The sequence below is a fragment of the Bombus huntii genome, chromosome 7 (assembly GCF_024542735.1).
Source record: "Bombus huntii isolate Logan2020A chromosome 7, iyBomHunt1.1, whole genome shotgun sequence".
In the NCBI taxonomy this organism is placed as follows: Eukaryota; Metazoa; Arthropoda; class Insecta; order Hymenoptera; family Apidae; genus Bombus; species Bombus huntii.
The window spans coordinates 1,863,169-1,876,776 of NC_066244.1; the positions used below are offsets into that span (position 1 = coordinate 1,863,169).

The 13,608-nt window shown below is 32.8% G+C and overlaps 1 protein-coding gene across 3 annotated transcripts in view; it reads left to right on the top strand.

Annotated features, from left to right (window-relative positions):
* LOC126867245 (paired box protein Pax-6-like) overlaps positions 1–13,608 on the top strand; it is a 154,924-nt gene that overhangs the window by 78,641 nt on the left and 62,675 nt on the right. For all 3 annotated transcript variants that reach the window (XM_050621497.1, XM_050621498.1, XM_050621496.1), the window contains exons 5-6: positions 5,161–5,351; positions 6,309–6,418. In XM_050621497.1, the coding sequence (XP_050477454.1) occupies positions 5,161–5,351; positions 6,309–6,418 (301 nt within the window). The remainder of the gene's footprint in view (positions 1–5,160; positions 5,352–6,308; positions 6,419–13,608) is intronic.

The window sequence follows — 13,608 nt, forward strand, 5'->3', positions numbered from 1 at the left end:
CAGTTTAATAGTCTCAAACAAATTGTATCAACTGCAAGCTCCTCTAAAATATTTTAAATCTAAAATCACTAACGAAAGCATAATACCGTTCTTTAAAATTACAATCTTTAAAATTACATCATATGTAATCTTTATACAAAAGTCAATTTTGAGGATGTTGATAAGATTAAAAGGAGAAGAGTCGAAGTCCAGAATCGAAGTCAGAATGTCAGAGGACATCGAAGACAAGTCGAGGGAGAGTATCAGCGATGTCTGTTTCGTGTTTGGGACGTGTTCGTGATAGCGGTGTGTCCGCGTGTGCACTGAGGGGGATGACAGTACTCCGCTCATGGGTCCGAGATGTCAGCTCGCTTCAACGCTACGGAACCCTGACACCGGGTCTAACAAACCTTGGGGAACGAAAATCTCCCATGGCCAATCACAGAACTTTGCGCGTAATCCTTGGACACGCGATTCCTCCTCTTCTCCTGTATACTATATACTGTATACAATCTTTCTCGTGACGAAACGAAAAAGTCTTTAGTTTAAGGTAACTCTAAACAGATACAAATATCCTTATATTTCGATTTAAATGTATGTATGTTCAATGGAGTACGATATGAAATTAGGGATGTAAACTATGAAGCATATTGAAGAAATGTATTTGCAGATATTTAAAGGTCTGTATATCATTTTTACGTATTGTTATTTATAACAAGAGTACGGATTTTTATGTATTTATGGAAAATTTGGAGATGTAAAAGTGCACGGAATATGCAAAAATATATAAAGTATCCAAAATATAATACTCTTTATAATACTTAATAGATAAAACAATTTTTTATCCAAGTTCCGCTTTTTTAATTATATTCATAAACATATAAATTTACAATTTACATATTTTATGTCCGCAGTCTATTTGTACCTATGTAGACATTTTGGTCGATATATATTAAAAATAGTTGGAATAAAATAACGGATATTGAAAAAATATATCTATGTAAAGGTATTTGCTTACATAAACTTGTACTTAATACTTAATATTTAATATTCATATATTGTGTTAAACATGAAATTATTAATTTATTATGTTAAATGTCACACGTTTCTTGCATATTTAGTGCGCATAAACACTCACGGCTTAGTAATAAATATTTAATTGTTAAAAATGGAGGACCAAAATGTTTTATATGAGACCACAAGAACTTTACGTTAACGTTATCGCGCGAATAGCGGGCGACGCATGGAAGAAAATACACGTCTGGGAAATGAATTGCGAAACTATCGGCAGCAGAAGAACGTACCGCTTTAGTTCGTGGGAATTCTTTTACGACTTGGCTGGGATTTATACGAGCTGTAAGTGACAGAACCGACGAAAGCAGCTCACGTCGGCCAGAGAATAAATAAAAGATACGACAACCAAGGGGAATGGAGGCAGTCTGGATATTCTTCGATACGTGTATACTTCAATCATTAATGCCAAATATCGTTTTCGAAATTATGATTGCGTTTATTTGGTACACAATTTTTTAAAAATATGTTTTAATCGTATCAAATGCGTATATATGTGGCTAACAGGAACGATAACGAGTGTACTGAAAATGTGTGAGGGTCAGATTTGTTATGTACAATATTTGACAAAATTATAAGTTACTTTACGTGTTAGCATATTTCGTATATATATACAAAGGAGGAAAATGTAACACATTATATAGATACCTTATATGTATATAATTCTGTAAATCGTATACTTTTCTAGCTGCAACAGCACGATTCAGCCAACTTCATTCTTATCTAATCATTTCGTCGACCCATTACTTCTTCTTCTTTTAAATGAATTCATTAATATTATGAATAAACGACAGATTTTCACTTCTATGTCTGGGTAGAAATCGTAAGAATGGAAAATAGACCAAGTGTTTTATAATTTTGCACCGTACTGCAACACCTGTATAAAAAACTAATTTAGAAGAATAGGTAATTGTTTATTTGTAATTGAAAGATAAAGTAAATTTATAATTCTATTTTAAGTAAAGAAAGTAATTGAGTAGAAGATAGAAGATTGTTTCAAAATTCAGACAATAAAATTTTAAATAACATTATTATTTACTTTAAACAATACAATTTAAGTTAAATTTATTAGAAATTGGATATTTTTATAAAATGTATCTTTACAATATTTTTATAGACTGAAACACTCGCAAGATAAATTGATCATAAAAAATATTTTTTCATCAATGAACTCTACTTACATACAACTATGTAAAAAATATTATATGGAACAAAAGTCTTATAAATATCTAACAAAAGTTCTAATAAGTATTTACAAAAATACATTGTTCGCTTATTTCTCTCTATTTCTCTTTTCTCTTAACTCTTCGCGTTAATTGCTGAAAAAGATATATTAAAACAGAAATATAACTAAACTACAAAATAATATGATAATTAAAGGACCTACGACTAATAATTAAAAATATTTACGAAGTGTAAAAACCATACAAATTACTTTAATTAAGACTGCGTGTATTTATGTGTGCAATGCTGTTGATAGAAATTTCTATCGATATTATGCAATTCCACTAATATCAGGAAATTATCCTACATATAAACAAATAATTCATAAGAAACATTTGCAATAAATAGAACTCATCGTAAAATACAAGTCAATGCAATCTACTTTCGCTAACAATTATTTAATATTCCTAATATGTTTACAAAACATTCGCGGTATCTGACACCTTAGAATTACATATCCTATACTATATATTTTGAAATAGTATGTCAAAAATACTTATAAAACGAAAACTAACGCGGAGAAATAAATTACATAATAAATATATTATAGCTAATCTCTTATAACACGAAAAATATAAAACCTAATACAAGCCTAACTCATATACTTCAATACTTTTTCGAATTACAAGGCTAGATGTTAGGTACAATTATTATTTATAAAGCACAAAATAAACTTCATATAACAAATCATTTGTAGATAATTTAAAATGACACACTCTGTGTGATTCCAAGATTCTAAACATGGTTTAGCAATTTCCTGATAGTTCATTTCTCTCTCTCCCTCAGTCTTGTCCTTTACATTTTGTAAAATTTCATATATGGTAGTCAATGGGAGACACAGAACAGTACCCTTGTGTTTATGTTTTCCTTGTCCTTCACATATTAAATTTGATGAAATTAAGAAAGAAATATGTTTTAAACTAATCATTTTCAGACACAAATACCTTAGCGTATCTGGATATAAACAAATATATGGTATCAACTAAAAAAATTACGGAAACCTATTTCTTTAAATCAAACGTTTCATTTCACAAGGTTACAGAAACAGCCCCTGTATCCATCAGCTTAAACACAGTCTAAAAGAATTGAGATGTTAATGTTTTGCCTTTTTCCAAAAAGATTAGAAAGGGATAAGCAGTGTAGGAGTTTATTTGGTGCAAAATAAGCCAGTTACGCTACTGTTACTTTACGAAACAAGATTCGCAAACCAAAGCCGCTCAAACACCATTGAGCAGAAATTCCTATTCTCGCGCCAGAATTCTCTGTAATTATTTAGGTAAGAATCACGTCGCATCGTTCGGAACGTCTTAACGTTTCTTAAATTTAGGGTTTTTTACATACATACTTAATATACATATAGTGAATACGACTTGCTTATCTCAACATAAGGTCTAATATCAACGCCCGAAACTCAATCGCCAGTTCGACCTCTCCCGTCGTATCTCGCAAAGGTCTCACGAAATTCCGCTTAATTCCAACGAAGACTCAGAAATTACAGCAGGCTCCAGGTCTCTCGTGCTACACGTCGATCGACGGAAGTAGCATCGCGCGTGTAGGCGACCGCGTGCACGTGTTTCGCGCCGCAGACGCGCGAGTGCGTACTTAGGTTGGCAGAAGCCAAAGTCCCCTTGGAGTGACGCGAGACGGATATAATTGAAGCCGGAGGTAATTAACTCCCTCGTGGAGCACAAGCCGCTCACCGCATCGTTTTAATTACCGCTCTCATCGCATTTCATCGGGCAGAAGCGCACCCCCCGAACTCCTCTCATCTTTCTCTATCTCGATGGTTTAACTCGGTTGAACCGGTATGTTTCGTGTTTATAATAAATCCGATGCCTCTTCAACCAATGCGCAATCTATTAAAGACGTCCCTCGAAACTGATATTGTACGGATAAACGTGATTCGAAATAAACGAGCGATGGAAGTTTCTTTTCTGAGTTCCTCTATCTGCATGTCCCATAGCTCATTATGTGTAGCTCGTTTTGTAGGGTTTGTCTGAAGGAAATCTCAATTACATAATATGTACATAATTAGATCTCACAAGAGCTCATAATAGATCTATAATACGAATATAATATATGGGAAATCTATAAAAGACTGTATTCAAGGTTCTAGATTTATAACTTTTGGATTTTTGAAACAAATGGTATGATAAAAATTGTATTTACTACATCTTCTTGTAATGAATGTAAAATAACAGTTATGAAGAAAATATATCACAATATAACTTTCAAAATATTTAAAAAAATAAGTCTATATTGTATATAAAAATTTCTAATATTTTCATTCTTTAAATAGATACTATTATATTAACCGTTTTAAATATTTCGTTTCATATCATAAGTTATAGAAATGTTCAATCAGTAAATATTCAGATCTAAAAATCTCAATTAATCTCATTATAATATTGTGATTATAATGGATTATAATACAAAATTATAATATTGTATAATATGAAACAGAATAAATAGTTTTTCATCTTTATTTATATTAAACAATAACTAGTACTGATCATTTCATATAAAATTTATGCAAAATTAACTACATTTCAAATATTTTTAAACGAACAATATGTATTTGCAATATGATTAATTTTGAGTAAATTTTACGTGAAATGATTAATGTAGTAATTTATATCGAATATATACAGGGATAATAAGTTAGGTACCCATTCTGTGAATGATTGACAATAATAATTAATTTTCTACTAATAGGTAAAAGTTATTCACTTTCCAAGTATACGTTCTTTAAATTAAAACGTATGTATATATTTAAAAATACGTTGAATGTTAATAAAAATATAAATTATAATGATTGTAATTAAGACGTAGATTATAGTTACAATTAATTATAATTAATTCCTCTTATTCTATTTCTAATTTTAGGTGTCATCTATAAATAGGGTACTGAGAAATTTAGCAGCACAGAAGGAGCAACGGCAACAGCAGCAACAGCAGCAGCAAGGGGTGGCTGCTGTTGGTGTTGGAGTTGGTGCTGGTAGCCCAGCTGAGAGCGTTTACGACAAATTGAGGCTACTGAATGGGCAAACCACAGGCTGGCCGAGGCCCAATCCATGGTAACTTATTCTTCCTTTTATCATTGTATCATTTTTCTCTATAAAACCATTATGAAACTATGTATAGTAATTTATGAGAACTGAAAAAGTTGTAAAGAAAGATAATTTTTTAATTTGCCAATTTTCATGTAGAAATATAAAAAATTTGATAAGAGATTCTTTATTAAATTTTAAACGATATATGAAATACAATATAAATAAAAAGTTAACGTACGTAATGATAAAACAGACTAAACAATTAAAATCGCTGGATAATACAATTACAAACGATGACACGATAGTTATATTACTTTCATGTATTCATTCTCTGAAGATGAAATAATATAATAAAAAGTAATAGTATATAAAATAACTATATCAGAAGTATCAAGCATCGAAATGTCAAGATTTTTAAAAGAATAACTTTCTCATAGAAGTAATTTTACGTGTAAGTATCCTTTTTTAAATACCACGATAATAGAAATTGATATAAAAATCTATCCTTAAATGTAAGATTTTATATCCTTTCTTGTATCTTCACAAATATGTGTAGAGATAGACATTTTATAAAAACTTTTCCGATATAATATACATTAACTCAACTAGTAAAGCAAAAGAAATTATATTATTTAAAAACTATTACTTAATTCCTTACATCATACCTTAAATCTCGTTTAGAATTTTTTTAATAACACAATCCTTATCTATGTATCAATAACATGATCTTTGATAATTTTCAGTACAATATTATTCTCTTTACTAAAAATTGTTGGTAGTTTTCGGTTCAATATTATTCCATTATTTAAAATTTTTCCCTTTTACAAAATTTGTTTGATCTTAGAAAGTTTCGTAATCTTTATAGTTTTACATTGAAAATTATCAAAATTAGGAAATTGCTCTAAAGAAATGAGAGCATAATTCAGTTGAAATAGCGCAAAGGCCATAATCTCTCTATTTTAAAATTTTATTTCACATTAGGTATCCATCTGGTGCTGGCAGTCCGTTTCCATCCCTGCAGCCCAGCTTGAGTCCAAGTCATTGTACAGCCTTGCCGCCGGATCCTGCGGATATCCTGCATGCAAAGAAAGGTAAGAGAAATTAATACTAATAAATACTTTATTTAAATTAAGATATTTACACGTTTCGCTACATTTCACCTGTCTTCCAGTCTTCATATTTATCAATATTCTATTTGAAAATATAGTCAGTGATACTGCGACAATATAGAATGCGTGTCAGAAATTGATGTGTTCAAAAATATACATAATTAACATAAAATATTAAATAAGATTGAAGATTAACAAGGTATTATTAAAAATTGAAGTCTTACGGAACTTGGCCTTAACATTTTTCTATTATGTTAAATCTTTCTGATTACTCTAGTCAAATATAATTAACATTATAATCAAATAATCGTTTAATAGGGGCCACGAATAGTTCTGTCACAGAAACTTTATGTATTCTTTACTTAACACTAATTATCAATATGTAAGACCAATAATAACTATACGTAATAAATAGTGTTAGGATTGCTCAACACTTCAAATTCTAAAATTAAACATTTATGTTTAAAGTAATGAACGATTAAATATAATAAACGTTTAAAAACAAACGATTAAAAACGATCATTATCTATTAATAACGAATGAAAGCGTTATTTCTGCATTTCACACTACATCAAATATATAAACTATTATTCTCATTTATCGTGTAATAATAAACAAAATATATGCTGCGTCTTTTTCTACACTTTTTAGAAAACTAAAGTTTCTTCTTCTAAATATAGATATTGTATCGATTTGATATAAATCGTAACTTAAAAATATCTAAATAGAAACTTGTTTATTTTTAATGATTAATTTTCAATCAGGTATTTTATTCTACATGATTATTACAATTATTAAAATTGCTTTTTAGCACTTACGACCGTCTAAATATTTGAGGAGCCGGTAATTACATCAAAAGTAGTACATACATTCATGAATCTCGTATGATTTTAATGCATTATATTATATAAATTATATCTAATTTAAATGCAGATTAATGTAGAATCTGCTGATTCCATAGGAAGATACTGGTAGATGCTACTTCCAGTCATCAATTTCGCATTAATTTATAAACTTGGATAAGATTCGTGTACCGTTATTATAAATCGATTGAAGTGCCGCGATAGTTCTAAATTGACTGCCCATGTTTATAAAAATTCACATTTTGATGAACATAACTGAATATATGAGATTTAAATAGAATATTTTTTCTTCCTATATTTTATGTACATGCATGCATATGCATCTTATGTATATATATTATTGCATCTTTAAAATTATAGCAAACTCATAAACATCTATACAGTCTATGTGTAATCAATAGTCCAGCCCCATGTATCAACTGTCTTAAAGTCTAGAACAGAAAAGTATTAAAATCAACAAACAACCCTAAACCCAAACCCAAAACTAAAAATATATATAAACTAAGCCAAAATTTCTAAAGTAATACAAGCTTTCCAGTATACACTCTAAAAGTACGCCCTTCCAAAAGGAAACATTGAAATTAATAAATAATCCTAAACCCAAAACTCCAAAAAGGTACAAACCAGCCCAACATCAAACAGAATTTCTAAAACAATCCATACTTGCCAGTACACCTCCACTCTTACATCCACCACAAACCTATCCAAAATCTTCAAACATTCATACACACGCATACACACACTAAAATACAATACACCTTCACACATATGTAAAAGTGGCCAGCGGTGAGAAATCCAGACAAGGGAGGGGTACACGTGAGGGAGTGGTTTCGAGAATAGGGGGAAGAGGCGGCGCGTTTTAATTAATTAATCTGCTGGCTGAAACGATACTAATATCAATGTAATTCCGTCGGCGGGCCCCGCGGTTTGCCGCATGCGTGTGCAGCGCTTTTCCGGTAATAATTGTTACGTTTAAGCGAAACGAGAAGGACACAGACGAAGGGGTTACACGGGGGTTGGATGGGGGGTGGGAAGCGTGGTTGCAGTCGACCGTCCAACCCACACGAAATTGTAACTCAACCGACGGAATATTCTCTCTTTCTCTCTCATGCACTCGTTGAACTAACCCCTCTTCATCCCCCTTGTTTGCCTCTCTTTCATGGTACATGAGCGTGCACGCGTATCCCTTTGGCGGCATATCAAACGCGCGATTTCTTTTGGCCGATCGTTTTCCAACGCCAGGGTGGCGAACGGTGTCACAAGCAGCAAAAAACCAACGTATGGGTAAGTTTGATTCATACGTGAGGCTGTTTTTAAAGTATTTATGGTGAGTCGATGAAATATCGCGCCTACGGAAAGTTATGTTATAAGAAAAGTTATTTCTATACCTCGCATTGTTTATTGCAATTGGCAGAGCATCGCATACAGCGGTTCGCAAAAGTATTCCTACACTTACCATAGATAAACACTTATGCATATAATTGCATATATTATGTAATACATCTTGAAATTTCATTAACATTATAGTGAGAAGCGATTACATATTAGCAAAAATTAGACGCGATCTGAAAATATATGGAAATTACAAGATATTTATTGCAACCTCGTATTTAGTAAAAATTATTATACAGTATGAATAGTTACCTTAAACGTATAGTAAGTGTTAAAAACGACGCCACTGAATATTAAGACTTAGTACTATTGCAGATTCCTTTCCAGTGCCATAATATCCGTCCACTTAATTGACTTTGATAATTTTCTATATTTGTTCTCTATTTGATAGCAATATCTGTTAGGCTCTTTAAAAATATGTTCAAATAGAACTCCAAGAAGAAAGTAAATTTATGATATATGTTACACGTTCTTCAAATTTTATCATAATTTTTATTCCAGAGTTTCCTTCAAAAGGTGCCAATGTAATTGGTCTATCAGTTGTTTTCTACATGTTGAGATCTATTTCAGTATATTGCGAACATCCGAATGAAAATCTTCGAAAAGATATGTCACTATCATGGTTATCATCGTTTTAGTGATTTATTAATATTATCGTTACGCGATCATAACTAAGAAATATTACTAAGTAATATGAAGTAGTATTTGTTTATGATTTGTTGATGATGATGACTGATCTATATTTATTTATTACTTATAAGGGATATGCAGCAACTTGAAAATTCAGAAAAATTTTAAACCAAGCAGAAATATAGTTCAAGAGAGCTAAAAACGAAACCACTTCTTGTTCCAACAAACAAACAGTTCATAAAGGCGATACCATCCTCCAAAACGTTCAAAATTTTCAAAATGTTTTGCATAACACAGACAGGAAATAGAAAAGTCGAATTCTGTATACCTGTATCATTTTCCAGAAAAGTTACAAAGCTATTTGTACATACATATCGGTATAATCATTATTAATAAAGTTCTAAATTGAAATTAAAAGAATTAACATTTAGAAATTACAAAACCTTTAATTCAACGCTAAGGAGATAGCAGTTTAGATATAATTTTAATTAATTATTTTTAATAAATAAACATTAATAGATATTTACATAGGCATTAGTAGATCTTTACATAGGGGAGACCTACAAGATATTAATATAATATTAATTCTATTATTTTTATGATTTCATGTAACACGTGTATATAATGTATTTAATATTGTATTTTAAATATTGTAATTTGTTTTTTGTTAACGAAAGGAAGAGTAAATGCAATCGTGTTACATTTTAACAATATGTCTCTTAATACGTCGAAAGAATAGAACTAACGTTTTTACTACGATATCTTATATTTTATTATTATTAAGTGGTATATACATACTTTTATTACTAACTATGTAATATATTCATAAAAGATTTCTACGAGTGTACAAATACTTTCATGTGCAACTGTACATACAATTCTTCACCATTCATCATCATCGCAAACTCCTCGTCCGAAATCGTCCGCTTCGCAAAGCGTTGTTAATCGAGCCCTTCGATTCTACACAGAACGCGTTATTATTTTGTATTCCAGCAGGATAGAAGGGATACAATCAAATATGGTAACTGTTGCGAGCACTCAACCACACGCGGACCCCGGGGGCCGGATTATCTCCACGTAGCTGCGGGCTTGCCGTCGTTTATAGGATAACTTGTGTCAGGAGGGTTGTTTCTCTCTGCTTTCTCTTTCAACTTACGCCTCTATTTTCCTATCTGTATCCGTCTGTTTGAGATTCTATCGGTTCGTCCTCGTCCTTCGAGGTTTTCTCTTCTCTGTTTTTGCATAGTGTTTCAACAACGACCGATTCCAAGAGGCGGAAATCGCCTCGGGCCAAACAGAAACGACAACTGGCACCCCGTGCCGCGAGAGCAAAGCGAAAGCACATTATCCTGCAATCATAGCGCCGATCCTTTAACATCAGTTCCTCACTGCTTCTGGAAACTGTCGAATCTTCAAACGTTTCAATCTTAGACAAGAAAATTGTACATGATAAGGGTTGCATTTTGAAATCCCTGGTTTGTTCTATATAACTGTTAAAAAATTGAGGAACTTTTACATAATATGTATATATAAGTATTTAAAAAAATATTTCTTTTCGTTATTTAAGATATCCTTTGTAATTAAAGTAGATAATTTCAGTTAGTAGGATGAAATACGATATATTAGAATCTAAGAAACTAAGAAATAAGGAAAACGTTAACTATCGTGGATGTAAAAGAATACAAGTAACTGTATATAGGAATTTCCTATAATGTAACTGCTAGTCTAAATTCTAATATTATTTTTTTTTAATTCTTTCCATTATGTTCGAATTTATATAATTATAACATCTTTGTTATTATCATTTTTCAAAACACTACTACTAAATTTCTTTTTAAATTATTATATACTTAATGCATATATTTACAAGCATGTTTTTCAAGTACATCATGTTAAAACACTATTGTTCAGTCATATAAAACGGCATCAAAATCAGAAAATTAAAAGGAATGTACTAATCTTTTTCCAGTGGTTTTCACACAAATCATATGTTTCTTAGATATTTAACACATATGAATATCCAGAGCCTATTTATAAACGAGGCTGTGTACGTATGCATATCTACCATTGATCATCATATCATCATCCGAGAAAATCATGATCGATCTACGAAATCAGTTTTTCCAATTGAAATGAGAACGCGGCCGCGATCGCGTGAGCGACATGTCAGAGATATTGAAATTCTGGTATGGCATTCAGAACTCGTGTTCTCTTTCCTTCTCCCTTTCGTTCTATTTCTTCTTTTTCATTCCCCTGCCGTTCGCCTCGTAGTACGGGACCCGAGAGGTGAAAAAACAATGCCTATACGACCCGAACCCCTTTCGTTTCGATCGAGCACGGAGTCTCTTTGCACCCTTGTCTCCTTTCTTTCTTGGCCTCTCTTGTTCATCGTTTCTGGCGTCGCCGTCGTCCTCTCTTTTTCTCTTCTCTCCAGTTTTATTCTGGCTTCCTCTCCTTTCTCGCCACCCGCTCTCATAGAATTCTTCTGCATGCCGCTGCTGCTGCCGCGTCTCGTCTCGTCCCGTACCGTGTCTCGTGTCTCGTGCAACGGCACAATGCAACTCGGGGATGCATTGTGAATCAGCCTCAGCAGACACCCCGCCAATACCGACGCCAACGTTGCCGAGATGGCGAACCTTCACAGACGTGATGGATGGTTGCGAAGAAGACACCAACTGTGTCGTAATATAGTCGTTTAGTTTGGCATTTAATAGAGAAATTGTTGAATTTTTCGGACTTTTAGAATGCAAGTTCATATTTTGATGGATATGATAATGATATTTTAATAATGATATTTTAGTGGATATTGTAACCCACGTGGATATTGTTACGATGGGTAACGTATCATTGAATGTTTCAGCATCATTGAATTGACAAATTCAGAACTTTTTCAAAATATAAATTGACACGTTGGCGAACAGTGTAATTTATTGTTGTTTTAACTGAATGTTAAAATATATAGCTTTTGTAGAGACCATAGAAAAATCTAGGTCATTCTCATTAAAATCACCTTCACAAACAACTCCATACAAACACCAACAACTTCGAACAATCTTTCGCGCAAACACACCAAGACCTTAATTACCAAAAATGAAAATGCAATTTTGTTATCCCATTAACTTTTCCTTTCCATCGAATTCTTCAAAATGTAACCCCATTTGTGTCTCTTCACACATAACCAATCAGAGCCAACCTACTCACTGTTGACTTTATTCGCAACTAGACTGCAGATTTTTATGCACTTTTTTATGGGAAATTTTAATATCTAAAACATATGCAGTGCTCGCTATCATATTTAATAGGGAAGACAACCTTCTACCTAGATTCCACGTTTTCAATCATCTTCATAAAGATATAAATTTGCATAAACATTCGCGGTCTACTGCCAACATTCGTTCTTCTACATACTCCTAGTCCCCAGTGATTCGTTCCATCGTCAAAAACCATCATCATTCTCACCGGTGAGAGGTAAGTATTCAGAGTTCTCCATGGTTGATCTCTGGTTGAGATACAGAGGTAAAACAATATAATGGCCGTCCTGGTACGCTAGCAAACCCAGGGTGTACTGAGAGCATTATCGTCGACCTCTTTATCTGTTGCACCCGATCTCCCTTTATCTTTTCTTCTTTTTTCTATTCTCTCTCTCGCTCTCTCTCTCTCTCTCTCTCTCTTCCTCTTTCCTCATACGCGTTTTGTCGTCTCTGCGTTTCTACTGCTTCTACTTCGTCTTCTGGAGCCCCATGTCCCAGTAGGTAGGCACGTTGCAACGATGCGAAACCTTTTATCGTCGAGCAGGACAATGCACAGTCTCTCTCTCTCTCTCTCTCTCTCTCTCTCCCTCTCTCTCTCTCCCTCCCTCTCATACATACACATACACATACACACTATCTATCTATCTATCTATCTTCCTTTTTCTCTGTCTCTCTCTGTCTCTCTCTGTCTATCTCTGTCTTTCGTTGTAGGTTTGGTTTGTCGTCGAGTAAGCATCGTACTCGTTGTCGTTGTTCTCGCCACTACCGTGGATCCTCATGGAAACGCGCGATCCGCGTATTAATGGTTCTCCGATAGCTTTTGTATACACGTCTCTCCCTCCCCCTGTTTTCTGTGATGGTGGATCCTTTCGCTGAAACGAAGAAAAGGAAAAGTTTTTCAAGAGAAATTCAGAGGGTTCAGCGCAGATTCTTTTTTTCTTTCTTTTTTATTGTCCTTCTTCATTATTCTGGCTTTTTCACGTTTCGTTTTGTTTTTTGACCTTCATTGTTAATGGAAAGAATTCTGCGAAATTGT